The sequence below is a fragment of the Camelina sativa genome, chromosome 7 (assembly GCF_030686135.1).
Source record: "Camelina sativa cultivar CO46 ecotype springtype chromosome 7, ASM3068613v1".
Lineage (NCBI taxonomy): Eukaryota > Viridiplantae > Streptophyta > Magnoliopsida > Brassicales > Brassicaceae > Camelina > Camelina sativa.
In genome coordinates, this window is record NC_141886.1 from 31,793,909 (window position 1) to 31,811,279 (window position 17,371).

General features: G+C 34.9%; 4 protein-coding genes and 1 pseudogene across 8 annotated transcripts; 1 reads left to right on the forward strand and 4 right to left on the reverse strand.

Annotated features, from left to right (window-relative positions):
* Positions 1–76: 76 nt before the first annotated feature.
* LOC104703497 (hydroxymethylglutaryl-CoA lyase, mitochondrial) lies at positions 77–3,846 on the reverse strand. Of its 4 annotated transcripts, none has more exons than XM_010419522.3 (9): positions 3,581–3,846; positions 3,091–3,406; positions 2,790–3,003; positions 2,499–2,678; positions 1,882–1,962; positions 1,630–1,793; positions 1,010–1,146; positions 588–703; positions 77–478 (listed from the first exon to the last, which is right to left on the reverse strand). In XM_010419522.3, exons 2-9 carry the CDS (start codon positions 3,369–3,371, stop codon positions 227–229), a joined length of 1,425 nt encoding a protein of 474 aa, XP_010417824.1. In that variant the 5' UTR covers positions 3,372–3,406; positions 3,581–3,846; the 3' UTR covers positions 77–226. The 4 variants fall into 4 exon arrangements, with proteins under 4 accessions (XP_010417824.1, XP_010417825.1, XP_087316009.1 ...); XM_010419523.3 differs by having other exon boundaries at positions 3,091–3,283; positions 3,581–3,826; XM_087459883.1 differs by having other exon boundaries at positions 1,882–1,955; positions 3,581–3,824.
* Positions 3,847–4,074: 228 nt separating this feature from the next.
* Positions 4,075–6,795, reverse strand: LOC104703498 (uncharacterized; annotated as a pseudogene). Its single transcript, XR_015562607.1, has 9 exons — positions 6,565–6,795; positions 6,376–6,488; positions 6,174–6,241; positions 5,612–5,731; positions 5,181–5,254; positions 5,043–5,100; positions 4,860–4,961; positions 4,453–4,564; positions 4,075–4,372 (listed from the first exon to the last, which is right to left on the reverse strand). The product of XR_015562607.1 is annotated as an uncharacterized LOC104703498 (transcript).
* Positions 6,796–7,659: 864 nt separating this feature from the next.
* Positions 7,660–11,477, forward strand: LOC104703499 (putative ethanolamine kinase). Its single transcript, XM_010419526.3, has 11 exons — positions 7,660–8,021; positions 8,536–8,627; positions 8,795–8,901; positions 9,197–9,302; positions 9,639–9,761; positions 9,878–9,969; positions 10,327–10,411; positions 10,644–10,749; positions 10,846–10,912; positions 11,052–11,144; positions 11,231–11,477. Exons 1-11 carry the CDS (start codon positions 7,861–7,863, stop codon positions 11,351–11,353), a joined length of 1,155 nt encoding a protein of 384 aa, XP_010417828.1. The 5' UTR covers positions 7,660–7,860; the 3' UTR covers positions 11,354–11,477.
* Positions 11,478–11,808: 331 nt separating this feature from the next.
* On the reverse strand, positions 11,809–13,355 carry LOC104703500 (Holliday junction resolvase MOC1, chloroplastic-like). The gene is made up of 5 exons (XM_010419527.3): positions 12,958–13,355; positions 12,600–12,705; positions 12,453–12,505; positions 12,232–12,363; positions 11,809–12,128 (listed from the first exon to the last, which is right to left on the reverse strand). Exons 1-5 carry the CDS (start codon positions 13,291–13,293, stop codon positions 11,928–11,930), a joined length of 828 nt encoding a protein of 275 aa, XP_010417829.1. The 5' UTR covers positions 13,294–13,355; the 3' UTR covers positions 11,809–11,927.
* A 74-nt stretch (positions 13,356–13,429) lies between these two features.
* LOC104703501 (F-box protein At2g26850-like) lies at positions 13,430–15,870 on the reverse strand. The gene is made up of 5 exons (XM_010419529.3): positions 14,737–15,870; positions 14,552–14,631; positions 14,278–14,456; positions 14,127–14,201; positions 13,430–13,744 (listed from the first exon to the last, which is right to left on the reverse strand). The coding sequence occupies exons 1-5, from the start codon at positions 15,328–15,330 to the stop codon at positions 13,557–13,559; spliced, it is 1,116 nt and encodes a 371-aa protein (XP_010417831.2). The 5' UTR covers positions 15,331–15,870; the 3' UTR covers positions 13,430–13,556.
* Between the last annotated feature and the right edge of the window lie 1,501 nt (positions 15,871–17,371).

The window sequence follows — 17,371 nt, forward strand, 5'->3', positions numbered from 1 at the left end:
ACAATAGAAATACATATTGTGTCCCGTACGTCTAGCATATAAAGCATTGCAGAACATTACATTGCAAAGAAACAAGTATAAAAACCATTGTACCTTTAAGTAGCATCGTTTATAACAATGAATCATTCATACAGCATCTTATGTATATAAAATTTATATTCCACTTTCTTTTGAACCCTCTCGTATTCATAAGACTTATTAACATATGTGAATCCTCTAACAAAACTCATATCTTGGAGGCATCAGCTGTGATCCGACGGTTGAGGGCAACGGCAGCCTTTGAACCGTTGGGACGGCCGAGATGCTTACTGATGAAATCTCCAGCAGCTATAAGCTTTCCCAAGTCGACATTGGTTTGGACGCCTAAACCATTCAACATGTAAACCACATCCTCTGTGGCTACATTTCCTGAAGCTCCTTTTGCATATGGGCAGCCGCCTAATCCAGCAATTGATGAGTCTACTATGCTTATTCCCATCTGCTTTTGCACCAACACATGTCGAACCATAAATGAATATATATGTAAACCATATTTTTTGCCGAAAAAAAAAAAATCAAATAGTTTCATAGATTAGTTCTTGACTTACTTGGAGAGACATCAATATGTTTGCAAGAGCTTGTCCATAGGTGTCGTGGAAGTGAACAGCCAGTATGTCGGCAGGCACAACTGCCATAACGGCTTCGAGCATGGGAACTACAGAACCTGATTTATTCAATTCACCAAACAGAGGGACTTGATTAATGGAAAGACTTAAACTCTCAACCAAGAGAACAGCACCCAAGCCCAAGAAATCCACACCCAAAATAATCTGCCGAGGCATTTCTCATAAACCCAGAACTGCTTTGTTGTAACCATAATCAACTTACAAGTCACAACAGCTTTAAAATCGGTTGCATACAGTCCTAGGCTAGGTAATGGACTTATAGCTAATATTTAAGCCGTTCAACATCTTCAATGCTTATAATTCAATTGATTAAACTATGCAAGATTTTTCAGAAAAGAAATTACCAGGAGTACCAATCCCAATTGTGTCACCTAGAGATATCTCAAAGCAGCCCATGTCGTAGAGTTCTTTCACAACATAAGCCACTTTTGAGGGTGGAACGGCTCCCTCCACTGGACACCCCACAACGCAAGATACATACCTTCAACATTGGGACATAATCATGGACTTCAATTAGAACCAACTGTTTCTGCTATAAGTGTTATATTATGGTCGAAAATTGGAAAACAGATTGATTCCACCACTAACAACATTCAATGGGTCAATAATATGAGACGTTAAACCAAGTCTGAACTAATTGGATCAAGCTTGATGGAAAATGAAGTTTGGACAAGAAAATGAAGTTTGGACAAGATTATCACACGTATGGATTAAATTTTTGCCAAACATGATCCACAGGTGATTCAATTCACGCATTAAAATTAAATAAGGTGACAAAGTATCAAATGGTTGGATAGCGAGAAACCAAAATAAAAGCACTGGGTAAAAAGAGTTTAAAGATGTTTTGCACACGGCCCTTAGCACAGAAGTATGAAAAGCTTGAGTAGGCACCACATTTGCTAGACACTATACAGAGGGAGTGAACAGATAAAGTACACAATCAACACAGATTAGAAGAACGTACCCACGGACGGGAACCCCATGCTCCTTTGCAGCAGCGGTAACAGCACGATATCTCAAGAGACTCTCTTCGATGGTACAGTTAATATTTGACAAGGAGAATGACTCAGAAGCTGATGCAAAGATTGCAACTTCCTTAGCACCTGCAGATACAGCCGCTTCAAAGCCCTAAAAAGAAACAAGGACTCCATGTTGGTGTTCAAAGGTAAGAAACAAAGAATTGTTTCGAGAATCCTAGGAGATAAATGGTCCATACTTTTAGATTTGGTGTCAGAACAGGCAATCGAGCCCCATCTAAACTATTTACAGCATCCATTACATCCTTTGCATCTGCAAGCTACAAGGTGAAATAGTATAAATTTCTGTTCAGTTAAATTAGTTCCTCTACATGGAAAATGGGTTTTTCTCCATTATTTTGCCTATCGGAAGCAATTTGAATGTCTTGTAGCAAGAACTATAGATTGTAACCAAAATAAAATCCGAAAAAAGGTATGCTTGTTGCTCAGGTGAATGTAGGAACAAGCAAGACCATATGAGCAAGCAATGGATTTGTGTTCGAGTTGGCAGCTAGTACTCAAGAAAATTTGTTCCATGACGCGTGAGAGGTTTCAAAATACACTCCTAGTGAGATGCCCAACAAAAACAAACTCGAAAACTATAATGTTGCATCTTGAAAAACTATTTAGATGCAGCTAACTCTACAAAGGAAACATTCATTTATATGAGAAAATTATAGTCTATCTACAGTAAAAAAAAAAATCATTTCTTTAAAGTGGTCACTCTATATGCTTTATAATGGAGATACCAAACATAGGATCATATGAAACAGCAGGGAGACAATAAAGTTCACAAACACCAGCATAATAGCATTACCTGGGGAACCCATTTTGGTGATACAAAACTTGTAGCCTCGACAACGGGCAATCCAGAAGAAACTAATCTCTGAATTAGTTCCACCTTTACAGATGTGGGTACTATATTTTTCTCATTCTGCAGGCCATCCCTTGGACCAACTTCTACAATCTTCACAAACTTTGGTATACCTTTAGAGATCTGATGAAATTCAAACAGAAAATACAGAAATAAGATAGAGAAAATGGATAATTGGCTTATGATTTATGTAGATAGATGTCAAAAACTACTTCCTCCATCAAGAAAATTTACCTTATGAGTTATATGTGGCGTGCCATTGTCATTGCTAAATGTGCTATACTTATGGCCCTTAAAACTTTTGGATTCCCTTAGAGTTGCAGAAACTGTAGAAGTCCTCCCTGAAATAGAAATATTCTGAAGCAGATGTAGTTCTCCTTCAGATAGTTTTCGAGTATGCCTTCTCCACGGGAAGGACTCTTTACCACCGAAGCTTCTATCATCATCACTGTAAAAGTAAACAGATTTTTTAAAAGGAACGAAAATAAAGATGCCATCAATCAAACTTCTTCAAAGGATTATTATTGGCTCTCACATGCAACTGTTAGAGGTGGTGCAATCTCTTCCATCAATCCAACGGTGTCCCATGCCGAAATCATCCCTAGGCCGACAAGCACCAGAGGAAAACCTCTGAATCCTATCAATTGTACTCATACTAGGCAACTTGTCAAAGCCAAGCGGCTCCTCCAAACTCGACATGATGGTAGTGGTGGTGACAAAATGTGAGACTGGAATAGAAGGATGATGCAAATGAGTGTTGTTTGTTAGACTCTTGCACCATAAAGAATGGGCTCGTCTCGCCCCATTCCATTGCATATTTTTTTTTCAGCAATAGTTTTGAGCTTTTTTTTCTGGAGAAAAATTGTCAGAGAGTCCATTGCTCAAACAAATTTGTTCAAAAATATTCCACAAAATCCAATCAAGATTCCAAAATCGATTTCTTTCTTTTTAGCCAGAAATCGATAAATTTCACTGACAAATATGTTCTCCGATTAGAAGCGAATCTAGAGGGGACGAGATTTTACCGTTGCGATGAAGAATCTCCGGCGATAAGATTTGATCTCCGGTGACGTAAAGAAGACGCAGGAGGATGATGAAGAAGGACGCGTCTAAGTTTATCTCCACCCTCTAACTCTGGTTGGGAGGTCCTCTTTGAGTTGGGGAGACGATGATGACACACATTTATTTTTGGTCCTCAATAATTATAAATACACAAAATCAATTTAAGCAATTATAACATGTTTTTTTTTTTTTTTAACTTCTTCTTTTCCTCTTTACTGATTGGAGCAACAAATTTTAAATAGGAGTGTGTGTAGTATTAAATTATTATTATATGGTGGAAATTTATTTGAAAATTGACCACTCAAATAAGTGGAGTGTGTTTAGATAATAAATAATATAAATTTAGTATAGTAAATAACTGATAAGTAGGTGAAATCAAGAAATTGGACATGGCAACTTGTGTATAATAATAAAGGAGATATGTTAGTTGCAACAATTTTTCAGCTAACAAATGTGGTTTCACTTCAAAGCATACACAAATGTCATTGTTTATACTTCTAAAACACTAACTTTTAGTAAAGGATTTCACCAAAAATGTCTGCATCCGAAACTAACATAATGGTATAAAATTCTCAGGTATCATCAAGGGAAATAAAATTTACTCCAACAACACAAATATGACACCTTTCTTCTTCTATTGAAGATTGATCTCATATATGACACCTTCCAAGTTTGCTACGGTACACCGAGTCCCAGAAACTTCATTCATCAGCATCCCGTGCTGAGCGCCTTCTCTCAAGATCGCAGAATCCATCCTGAAACGATGTTTTTAGATCATATGAAAATTGCAGCCATATGAGGGAAAATTGCAAAAGTTGGTGGCTGACAATCTTACTGTCTAGCCCGTGATACGTATGCTAAAATGAACTTGCAGTTTCCATGTCCCCTGATCCGCAGAAGCTGCTCAACACTGTCAAATAGCAATGGCACACTTGATTGCTGAAAGCTTACGTATTGTCAAGGCTTTTTTTCTTCTTCTTTTCATTCTGGTGTAAATCATAGGAGTACTAAATATAGTTTAACTGATCTGAACTAAACCAAATCTGAACTGAACATAAGATTTACCATTTCAGGTTTTTTTTTTGTTTCTCAAACCATAATTTCTTTGTAAACTCGAACTAAAGATGTATTTTTTCTAAATATCCGAATCCGGACCAAAACCAGAACGGCATCAATAACACTACAATCAACCAGTGTACTATGCAGATAGATAAAAAAAACTGTTATCGAACATAAGGATATAGATATCAGCTCCAAGGATAAGATCAAAGCCATATTTGTGTTTCTGTAAAATTTCACCTAGATGATCACTATTTCCCCATTCTAGCTTTGCAGCCTCTAGTTCTGTAGATAGAAATGTGAAACAGAACCCTTTACTAACATGAATGATGAGAATCGATAGCTTAGTTGATTTTATTTTCTCACCAGCTGAGGGGTTAGGACCGCTGGAATGTCCATGCAGCTCGATGTTTTTCTTCAGTATCTGAAAAGTTATAAAAACCTGATTATATTCCACCAATGATTATGAATTTTTAGAGCAACTCTTCAGGGAGGCAACCTTGCCTTGAGCACTTCATCGTTATGGTCAGTAAAAATAACTTTACGGCAAAATTTGCTACAGAGAACTCCAGTTATCCCTGAGTTAAAGAAGTTTAAAGATTAGAAACTACACAGGAATTAAACCAGAAGAAGAAAACGTATTTTTAAGCTTTGGAAGAACATTCAGCAAATTAAGGAACTAGTCCTTCCATTATATTCTCAAAGACCAAAGAAAGAGCACACATTTAGGAGTTTATATATGTGAAAGATGGTGAATTCAGGTAAGGGCAGACTGCTAAGACCAACTCTTCCAGGAAATTATACAACGTATCTAACAATATAGATGAAAGCACATGCAAAGGTGGTGATTCACCATTAAGTACTAGGATAAACAAGATGCATTAGTGTGGTCTAATAAAAATGGAAAATGAGAAAAGGTCATAAACAGCACAAACCAACGCCAGATCCCAACTCCAAAATTGAACATCCCTGGAGAATCTCAGCATTTTCTGAGAGATAACCATTCATAAGCATCGCACCAGGCCAAACCAGCTGCCCTGTTAAATCAAAATCAGCTGTACCACAAACATTTTAGACATCCTGTTATGTAACAGCATAAAGCTTTTATGATATATACTAACGAGGATAGAGATAAAAATCGCTGAACTCTCATTAGTCATAAAATAGTCTTTCAATGGAAAAGGAAGTTCAAAGAATACACCAGTCAAAAATCTCTGAATTCTAATTGCTCCTACATAGTCTTTCAATGGCAATATAAAAGTACAAAGAATACACCAGCCTCGTATACAGATCAGTGACTCGACATTGACTAATAATAACTTCATGAAGATTTGAAGAGCATATAAACAACATAAGTTCAACTCTGATGATCATAACACAAACCTCACAACAACCAAATCAAATATTATACCAATAAAGTTTTCTCCTTTTTTTCTTATCTAAGAAGCAAAAAAAACAATGCAAGATTGATACAAGATAAAGAAAAAAGAAACTCACTTGAAGCTGATTGGAGACAGTAGAGTTCAAGAACATGAGAACCAAACGTAAACTTGGTCAACTGATAACTGCATCCGACAAAAAGACAGAAACAAACATGTCTTAAGGAAACCATAACCTAACACTTGATCAAAGGTTAAAACCAAATTAAACAAACATTTGTATATATATATATATATATTTGTTTCTGTAACAAAATTACTCATCGTTGATGAAGAAGGACTCCAAACAGACTATTTCTTCTTCTTCTTCTTCCTCTTCTTTATTTGCTTCTCTCCGTTTCTCACTTTCGCTACCCATCTTTGATTCCAGAAACTAAACCAGATTATAATTAAAAATTATCAGATTAGGGAATCGAGAAAGCAAAGTATTGATTGATAATGATAGGTACTTTGTCAGAGGGGGTGCGGCAACAATGGCGTCTGATGACTTCAGCTGCGGGCGGCGGTTCCGGGAATAAGTGATTAGCGTTAGGGAGCAGACCAAACCGATGCTTTTTCGGTTATCTGATTTTAACCGGTTTCAGAAGAAAATTGAAATCCATCTAACACAATTGAAATCCGTCTATCTGATATATTAATAAAAACAATTCTTGTAGATAACGTAAATTTATAAATTCTATAAAGTAATAAAATGAAAAAATTATTATACTTTGATAAGATGTATTTTTTGCAGTTTTAAGTTTTTTTTTTGATAATGTTTCATTTAGAATTATTTTATTTTAATAGTTGTATTTTTTTACAAATATTTGTGTGTGTTCACTTCAAATGTTCATTTTTTTTAACTCTATGTATTTTGGTCTCTTCGTACAAAACTTACATTTGTGTATTTTACATGGATTGTTTTTGTTTTATAATGAATAAAAATATTGAATTCAATATCGACGTAGTTTCTCATAATTCTGGCCAAAAAAATCCTGCTTGGAATATTGGAAGAGGTGGTGCTTGGGTTCTTAGAAATTCTGAAGGTACATGCAGTTTTACTCCACACTGGAAGAGCCTTTAGTAACATGGTCTCAAATAATGAAATGGAATTGGAATATTGGCTTGGGCAATCAAAAATTTGAAAAGTCTCACGATTAGGAGAATTATTCTTTCTCGCTATTGAGAGTCAAAAGATTTGATACAATCTATCCTCAGACCAGAAGCTTAGCCTTCTTTTAAATTCGAATCAGAGGTTTTGTTGGTATAGGATTAAATCTCATCCCCTTTTTTGGAAATTACACTAAGAGGATAGAAAGTGCAAACAAAGGAACATTCCCCACATTCCTGATTGCTCAAAGTGTGACTAGAGAGGATTGAGTACAAATCATATGGTTATTTATTTCCACCGTGATACCCCAAATTATTTCTGAAAATTAAACTCTTGAGCAGAGGCAAAATTGATTTGTTGACTAGAGAGAGAGGTCAAAAGGATACTAAAACTTGACAAAATCATCAAAAACATCCCAAATATAAATAAAATAAAAACTTGTACGGCACATGTTAAAATGACTTATCCCTCATATCAAAATGCCGACATACAAAACAAATATATATAAAGAAAAAAATATAAGATGCGTTAAATTAGGGGAAACACACAAAGAATCAAAATTTAATTGAGATCTGAAAGAAAAAGAAAAAAGGAATCTTTATTGTTGAAGAAGAAGAAGAAGAAGAAGAAGAAGAGAAACTTTTTTTGAAAGAAAATGGGAGCAGCGAAGAATAATAATAATATATGGGCATTAGCCAACGCCGAAGATGGAGGAGGAGCTAACGGCAACGCCAACGCCAACGCCCAACAGATTCCATATTCTTCCTTCGTCGTCGATACGTCTTTGCCTCTTCCTCTCATGATTCCTCGTATCATGTTCGTCTTTCCCTATTCTCTCAATCGTTTCCTTCTATTGTTCCCCGTTTGATTTCGATTTTGTTTTAGCTACGGAGATTGTTTTTTTTTTTTTTTTTGTTTTTTCCTCCCTAATATTGGGATTGAGGAACAAGTCTCTGACCTAGAGAGAACCCAGAAGTTGGCTTTATTGCTATTTCCTTTACACTTGGGATTTGTTGTTTCTATGCTGTGGTTGTTGTAAAGCGCTTTGTGATGACATACATAGTTACAAAAAAGTTTCCTTATCTTGAAGAAAGTGACGAGATTGTTATAATAACATAAAAAGAGACAAAAGTGATTAGACTGCTTTGTTGTTGACTCATATTTCTTGTTATTGTCTCGTTTTCATGGCGTATTAGTCAAAAAAAATGAATACGAATGTGGCATCATGAGTCTTGTTTCTTTCTGTAGGAAGAGAGAGAGAGAGAGAGAGAGAAAAGCTATCTTGAACCTTTTTTTTTTTTTTGGGTTCTAATTGCTGCTTTCTTAACAGAGAGCTATGTAAAGATCTGTTCAAGAATTGGCGAGAGCTTGATGATTCACTCTTCTCTGTCGAGAGAGTATCAGGAGGCATCACAAATCTATGTGAGTTGTTTCCATTATATCACCTTCTTTCCTTTACAAGTTTACTTGTCAATGTTCATATTCTACCTTGTTGCAATGTTGGTTTTCAATTGTTCATAGAAATGTGTGTAGGAATGGAACTCAGCATTATTTTTTACATCTTTTTTGTCATCTTTTTATGATGGCAGTGCTCAAGGTTTCTGTGAAGGAAGACACAGATAGACAAGTATCTGTAACAGTTCGACTGTATGGGCCTAACACGGAGTATGTTATTAACCGTGAGAGAGAGATACTGGTAATTTCCCTTATTCATATTATATCATAAGTCCCTTCCCCTTGTGTTCTGGTCTGTCTTTTTGATTTCTTAGTTTGTGTTACCAAGAATTTCTATGTTATTTGAATTATTTGTCTTCTAGTGATGTCAAGTTTAAGCTTCAGCCTTACATCCGATCATGGCAGAGTTTTTTCTCAGTTTTCTTGATGTATCAAAAAAAAAAAAAAATTCTGCTCGTGTTCCTGTTATTTCTCTTGCACCATTTGAAGTTTTGTCATTTGTCTTTTTCGTTATATGCTCCTCTCATCTTCAATAGGCTATCAAGTATCTCTCGGCTGCTGGATTTGGTGCCAAGTTGCTTGGTGGATTTGGAAATGGCATGGTGCAATCATTCATCAATGCAAGAACCTTAGAGCCATCAGGTAGGCATTTTAAATTCTTGTAGCGGAATATAGAATGTCTTTAAAATATGTAAGTGGATTACCTGGAAATTCACATGGTTAAACAAATCGAATGAAGGTTTGACTCCACAAGAAAAAATAACAAATGGATAAGCTTCAATTCTTGTGAAGAATACTTCTATCCTATGGAATTATTGGCACTGCTCCTCATTAACATTGGTGGAACACCTCTTTAAACTATGGACTTTCCAGTCTTGTGTTTCATTTGTTTACTGTAATAATAGTGGACGAGCTGCTCAGTCGAATTCTGTTTTATGGACTTCAAATGAATCTCATTTCTCTTTTTGTTGTGGGCAGACATGAGAGAGCCAAAGATTGCTGCGGAAATTGCCAAAGAGCTTGGAAAGTTTCATAAAGTGGACATACCAGGTTCCAAGGAACCTCAGTTGTGGGTTGATATCTTGAAGTTCTATGAAAAAGGTCTTACAATTTATTTTTGTTTTAATTACTGTTATATTTTTTTCTCCTTTAATGAGCGTTGGCTACAAATCATCTCATATGCAATTTCTATGTCTTCCCTGTACCCTTACTTGCAGCATCTACTCTTAGGTTTGAAGAGCCTGACAAGCAGAAGCTCTTTGAGACAATTTCGTTTCAAGAACTGCATAAAGAAATTATTGAACTCAGGGTATTTCCTTTTTCTCAGTAAAGTTTTTGTATTTCTGCCCTGTGTATGTGGTCTTGATGTCTTATGATTCTCCATTGCTGGTGTTTGAAAAATCAACTTGTCAAGTTATTCCTGGAAACCAAACAATACAAGTAATAGTATATCTTTCATGTTGGAATTTGTAGTCATTTTTGTTGCACAGAATGACATAAACAATGCTAAATTGTGACCAACTTTGAATGATGTCGACGAATTGGTCCTCTGGTTCTTCTCCTATACAGTAAATTGTTCAAAAATCTGCTAATGTTCCTTTCTGTATTCTAAATTTTATTCTCTGCTTTGGGTTGATAATATTTGCTAATCCTGATGATTGATCAGGAATTCACAGGCTTACTTAACGCACCTGTGGTATTTGCTCATAACGATTTACTCTCAGGAAACCTGATGCTGAATGACGAAGAAGGTAAGAAATTTCCTTCTTCTCTGTACATCTTTCAGCCATAATGAATTAATGACAGACATAGGCACTAAAAATTAGGGTCACGTACCCGAAAATTTGCATTTTAGTTTTGATCTTAATAGTGAGATGGTTCTATACAAGATCCCATAACCACCTTTAAGAGTTGGATAACAATGATTTTTTGGTTTCGCTTAAATGATTTCTTCTAACTTGATTCTCTTTAATCCATATATAGAGAAACTATACTTGATTGATTTTGAGTATGGATCATACAACTATAGAGGCTTCGACATCGGAAATCACTTCAATGAATATGCAGGATACGACTGTGATTACAGCCAGTATGTTCTACTTCATTTGCTTCTTCGGTTGTTTCTATAAAAAAAATCCTCAACAGATCAGAACATAACTAACTGCGTGTTGTGGTTTCTTCGTAGGTACCCAAGTAATGAGGAACAATATCATTTCATCAAGCATTACTTGCAGCCAGACAAACCAGACGAGGTAAGAAAATATCAGGCGTTTGGAATAGATACATAGTAATATGTCGCAAAACATTACTTTTGCGTTCGTTTGAAACAAGTTTGGCTATATTGCCAAGTGCAAAGCTTAAGAATTATATATAAATTGCTTGTGTAAACAGGTCAGTGTTGCTGAAGTAGAATCAGTCTTCATAGAGACAGATGCATACAAATTAGCTTCTCATTTGTACTGGGCAATATGGGCGATCATCCAGGTGCGCTTGTTAAGTCATCTAGTATACTGCTTTATGATAATAACTTGTATTACGCTAATGTAACTTGGACAAATTTGTTGGAACAGGCAAGGATGTCTCCCATTGAGTTTGAATATTTGGGTTACTTCTTTTTGCGGTACAACGAATACAAGAAGCAAAAGCCTCTTACCTTTTCACTTGTTACATCTTACAGGTCTGCAACTTTGTAGCCTTTGGCCAAAATGGTTAAATCTTTGTCTAAATTTTTGTCGTGTTGTTATCAATTCTTGTAAAATTTGTTTGTGTTCTTCGTACACCTTGTATGGTTTGTATGAATGAACTTGATTTGTGGAAGTAGTCGCGCTTTATATTAACAATCACCCACAAGCAAGGTGCTAAGGTGGATGACTGAACAAATGTAGTGATAATAATCTTCTCCCACACTTTAACAGTTAAGACTTAAGAGTCTTCGAGACGTGACAGCAATTTGTGTGCTGCAAAATCTAAAACCTGAATGAGGCAAGTTAACTTGCTCTATACAGCATCATTGGCTACTAATGCTGATTGGTTAGATCTTTAAGATAAAATTATAGAAGAAAGTTAGCAGCTTATATAGAAGAAAGAAAGCAATGACAAAATCAAAATGTTTTCGATGGCTTTGGTCTAGGTGATATGACTGCATGTATGGCACTAAAGTTATATATTTAACAGAGCCTTGGCAAAAATACAATTAGTAGGGTTAGGAGTAGACTCCAAACTGTAATTGTTTAATTAATGAGAGTTGAGCCAAGAAAAACTAAAACATTACTGAACCTCCACTAACTGGTTTTCTAAGTAGTTAATCTGAGGGACAAGTAATTGTGGCGGGATCAACAGCTTCTCTGTTCTAAGGGCTTCACCATATGCTGCAATGAGCAGTGCTTCAGCTCGACCATGATCCTTTTTCCTCTTAAGTTGCGAACTAAGCGATGGAAACAACTCTGCTGCAACTCGTCTACTATCGTCCTGTAACAAATATTGTAAAACTTTGTCAACGTTTGAGGGATTTGTTTTTAAAGTGCTTGGACAATAGTTTTAACAAAGTTTGACAGTAAAAAGATCAAACCACCTTTGTGCTACTACCACTGGCAAGTTGAAAATGCCTCTTCCATAAAGATGCAGAGACTGGAATGACACAAAAGCCTGAAGCAACAAGTGTTCCTATCCATAACCCATATCCAAATCCTCCACTATACCAACCCTAAGACACAAACACAAACATTTCAGTTTTAACCAAAAAAAAAACACACCAAAACTGAAGAAAAATGAAATGAGTATTGTAGTATTAACCTGTTTTCCATCTTTGGGAAACGGATTCGATTGTTCTATATATACTCTGCTTCCTACATTATTTGAACACAAAAGATGTAAAAAACTTCTTCTAAATCTCACCCAAAGAACACAAAAAAACCAATGTAAAGAAACAAATAGTCTTACCAGAAGGAACATCTAAACTCTGAATCAATTGCACAATTGACTTTGCGTCCAAACGTTTTCTTACTCTTTTCCCAACTAAAACTGGGATGTGAGGTGTATCAAAAACCTACTCCAGATTTAACAAAAACAAAACCAACTTCAGTTAACAAAGTCTCGAGTCTATCAACGGTTCAGAAGATTTCCCACAGATTACAACTGAACCATGTAAACCTTAAAACTGTTCTGTAATAACTCAATCAACTCTGGTAGTAACTCTGATTCTGTTAAATTGAAAAGATAGATACTTTTTGTAACCCTAATCAATTGAAAAGAAAGAAAAAAAAAACCCCTAAAACGTTCACCAGTCAAGTGACTAGACCTGAGCAGAAGAAGAAGAAGAAGAAGAACCCAAGTGGTCAAATTTAAGAAGAGCCAAGGCACCAGACAAATCAGGGTCAATCCCAATGACGCAGCTTGACTCAGAACTCTGCTGAGTCGTATCTTCGTCTAGTGAGGAGAGAGAGAGAGAATCCAACCATTTCTCCTTCATTAACGCCGCGCCGATAGCTTTCGTCGTAGGAAGAGCGCTAAACGCGAGACTTCGCCGGCGAGTGAACGGAGCTGTGAAAGACGGCGAATGAGAAAGGAAAGGTCTGAGCTTTGAGAAGAGACTATGCATCTGTGGCAGCGACGGTTGGCCGGACAATGTCGTCATTACCAAATTAGAGCAAAAAAAAAACTCACACCCGTTTTCAATTTTCTAATTAATATATTTTTTTTTTGGGTTTTAATTTTTTTTTTTTTTTTTAAGTTTGTCTTTGACCAAAAAAAAAAAAAGGAAATACAAAATGTTACAAAAAAAACCATTGAATATTTTCATGTATAATTTGAATATTTTATAAATAATTAATTAACGATCAATTATATATTGGACAAAAAAAAAAAACACTTCTAAAATTGACATCCTACAGAATAATCCTACTCCAAGAAGGATGATGGCCAGAGACATTTCCACCTTGCAATATCTTCTTTACAGTTTAGCTTTCGTATTCCTCCATAGAATCCGTCTTCTTCATTACCTTTCTCTCTATGATCTTTCCTGTTGATCATTGTTTTTCTCCACCTTGATCCAATTGTGTACTGTTTAAATTCCAGCACTACTATCTCTGTTTTCACCATTAATTCATCAACAAATTAACCATTTAGTACAACATGTGACTATACATGCATAAATCTTTAATTTAATATAGAAAGGTTAATGTCACATGATATTATGGGGTTATATATGTTGAATTCTGATGCAAGAGAGGACGGTAAGAAATTCGAAAACCTTGTCTTTGTTTAATTGATTTTACGTTTTGTGGTGATTCTGATGCAACAAAAGAATCATCGTTTCTTAAATATTCACTTTATTCAACTAATTTTAGGGAATTTAATAGCCTTTGTGAGCTGAGGATATGAGTAAATATTTGAATGTGAAATCCAATTTTAAACACTCTCAACCAATATTCCATTTCTAAACCATAGAATATGTAGCCGAGAACTCACCACTAATATGGCAATGACAATGGTTGAGATTGCCATCACATGAATCCAAGTGGCCAACAACACTATACCACCATCCTACACAACAACATCACCCAAAGCTTGCTTTAAAATCAGATTATTTCCAAACAACAAGCATTAGATTATAATTTACCATAAGGAAACTCTTTGTTTCTTCTCCACTGGATCTCGATGTGATCTCCAGGTTTCAACTCCTTTAAAGAATCTGATATATAGAGACGATGAGGTGATGCATCAATGGGAGCTGCTCTTATCCTCTCCCATGTCACATCCTTTTCAACCGCAATTGCTCTTCTACCATGTGGTGGAAACCTAAAATCCACAATAAAGTCTAGCTAGTTTACAACTTTTGATGAAGAATACGCAAAAAAATTGTATTTTCTATGGACATGAGATATGTTTTATACCTAGCTTGAAAAGTATTAGTGTGAGTGTCATAGCTTAGCTGAGCATCATAACATGACAACATGAACCCTACATGTCCATTCTGCTTTTACGTACACACCGAAAATATCATATACTACTTTCATCAAATCCATTGAAGCACATAATGATTAATGGATAAAAATATGTTTATGAAATTGATGATTACCTCACGGTTGTATACTTGAGCTGGGAACCAAAATCGACCTGTTTCAAGAGAAAGGTAGAAGCTCATGGTAGAATCAAGTGACACAGAGGGTGCATCTATCATCCTTTGATAACCATCTCGAATAATGGAAGAATGAGATCGAATCAGAGATATGATTTTGGCCAGCCAAGGTTGTTCAGTTTGGTGATGAGGAGAATCAAGATGATATGGGGAAGACCTATAGCATTGCCACTCTTTGTGAGCAGCAGGTCCAAGAATTTTTCCCCATTTGGTTATCAAGTGTTTCTCCCACAAATAATCACTCACACATCTCTCTCTCAAGGAGCTACATACCCTAGACAAGCTACATAGTTCAGAGGGAGGAAGAAGGTCGAGAATGCAGTCGAGAGGAAGGTCCGGAAGGTCGAGAATCGACATTTGGTTAAGCACTGGAGAGGCTAGGTCTGGTGTGGTCGGGTGTAGGATTTTCATGAAGGGGTTCTTGTAGAAGTAGAAGGAGAACAAGGTTTTGGTTTTAGATATCCATGTAGGTTGGCATAGAGATTTGAAAAACAAGAAGAAAGATATACAAGTGATCAATAAGTATAGAAGCATTTAGGTTGTACTATTTTTGTTGTGTTACCGTTAAATTTGTTGTTTTTGGAGCATAAATGGAAATAAATGATAAATATATAGCCAATTGGAACTAAAGGATGATATAACCAATTCCAGGTGACTATAAACAATTCCTCTCTCTTGTTTAAGAACTTGAAACCATTTTATTGAAATCAAGAGAGAGAAATGGAGAGTTGGATTCAAAAAACCTAGATTTAAAAGAATGAGAAACCCTTATAAAATCCAATATTAAAAAACAAAAGCTGGAATAATGTGGAAAGATATAGCAATTATGCATGGGTTACCTGAACCTAAAAAATCAACAAAATAATACTTAAGGAGAACTGTATAATAATAATTATAAAATAGTAATCAACCGATGAGGAAGAAGAAGAGGATCAGGAGGAAGAAGAATTGGAACTCCCTCGGCACCTCCACCTTCTTCAGAAAGCAGTTTTCTTTCTTCTTCCTCCCAAACCCTCAATTACGAAATAACAAAGTATGATGAGAACAATCAACTATTCCTTTCTTATAAAAGTCCTAATTTTAGACAAATCATCTATTTTTTAATCGCTCGCACAAAATAGCAAATACTTTCATTAGAATAAGAAGAGAGGTTACTACTTATTTTACCTTTTTGTCAATAATATCAAAGTGAGAGAAATTCTACTTCCATTCCATATATACTACAAATCATTCTTTGATATTAATCTCTAACTTCCAAATCCATTGTCCCTTATCTTTTAACGTTCATATATATGAAGAAGCTTTATCTCCATTGCGCATGCGATTTCTATTGCCAAAAAACATCTTCTACAGCTATACACCACAAAATAAAACGAGAAAAGGAAAAACATGCTTCTAAGAGCATCTCCATTGGGGTATCTATTTTACATACCTTCAACAGTAAGATTTGCTTCTTCCAAGTTCCACCTTAGGCATATGCATAATCAAATAGGAGAAGCGTTCTCCATAAAGGCCCGGAACATTGAAATATTTCAAAGAAGGGGTAACTATCAATAAAATTAGTGAAAATATACCAGTTTGACACAAATTTGGCAATTAATTGCTAGATTAACACTCCAATTTATCCAATAACTAGAATGACACAATTTTTAGGTAAAATGACTAAAAACCCAGATTTTTTTTAGCTTTTTTTTAAAAACGAAAATACAATATAGCATTTAATATTTTGATTTAAAAATATGATTAATAAATAATATAAAATGATTAAAAAATAGACTAAAACTCCAGAAAATATGTTATTTTTTTTTAAAACGAAAATACAATAGCATTTAATATTAGCATTTAATATTTTGATTTAAAAATATGATTAATGAAAAATATAAAATGATTAAAAAATAGACTAAAAACCTAAAAAAATTGTTATTTTTTTAAAACGAAAATACAATATAGCATTTAATATTTTGATTTAAAAAATATGATTATGAAAAAAACAAAATGATTAAAAAATATGATGTTTATTGTTTTAATATAATTTTTAAAAATAAAGTATGACTAAAAAATCTGCTGTCACTATATCAACATAAAACAAATTTGTTATCATTGTATTCATATATAATAAATCTGTTATCAAGCAGCAGATTTTTTAGTAGGAAAAAACAACTGTCATAACATAAGAAAATCTGCCATAACGTATATTGTGCATGTGGGTCAATATAGCAATTTTAAAAAGACTTTCGAAAATCTGTTATCAAACAACAGATTTTTCCATCAATCCAAAAATCAGTCATAACTTACAAAAAATCTGTCACCACTATATGTCAAACTAACAATTAATTTTACGTTTATAAATCTGTCGCAATGTGACAGATTTTTTAAGTGAAAAATAAAACTGTTACAACAATCATAAAAAATCTGCCACAAAATTCCAAGAAAATTGACTAAAACAATGAAAATCTGTCATGACTTTATAAATAAGTCTGTCGCATTAAGAAAATCTGTTGTTCACAAAAAAACTGTTGTTACACACTTCAAATAAATCTGCCATAGAAAAAAATCTGCCGTCAAACTCTGCAAA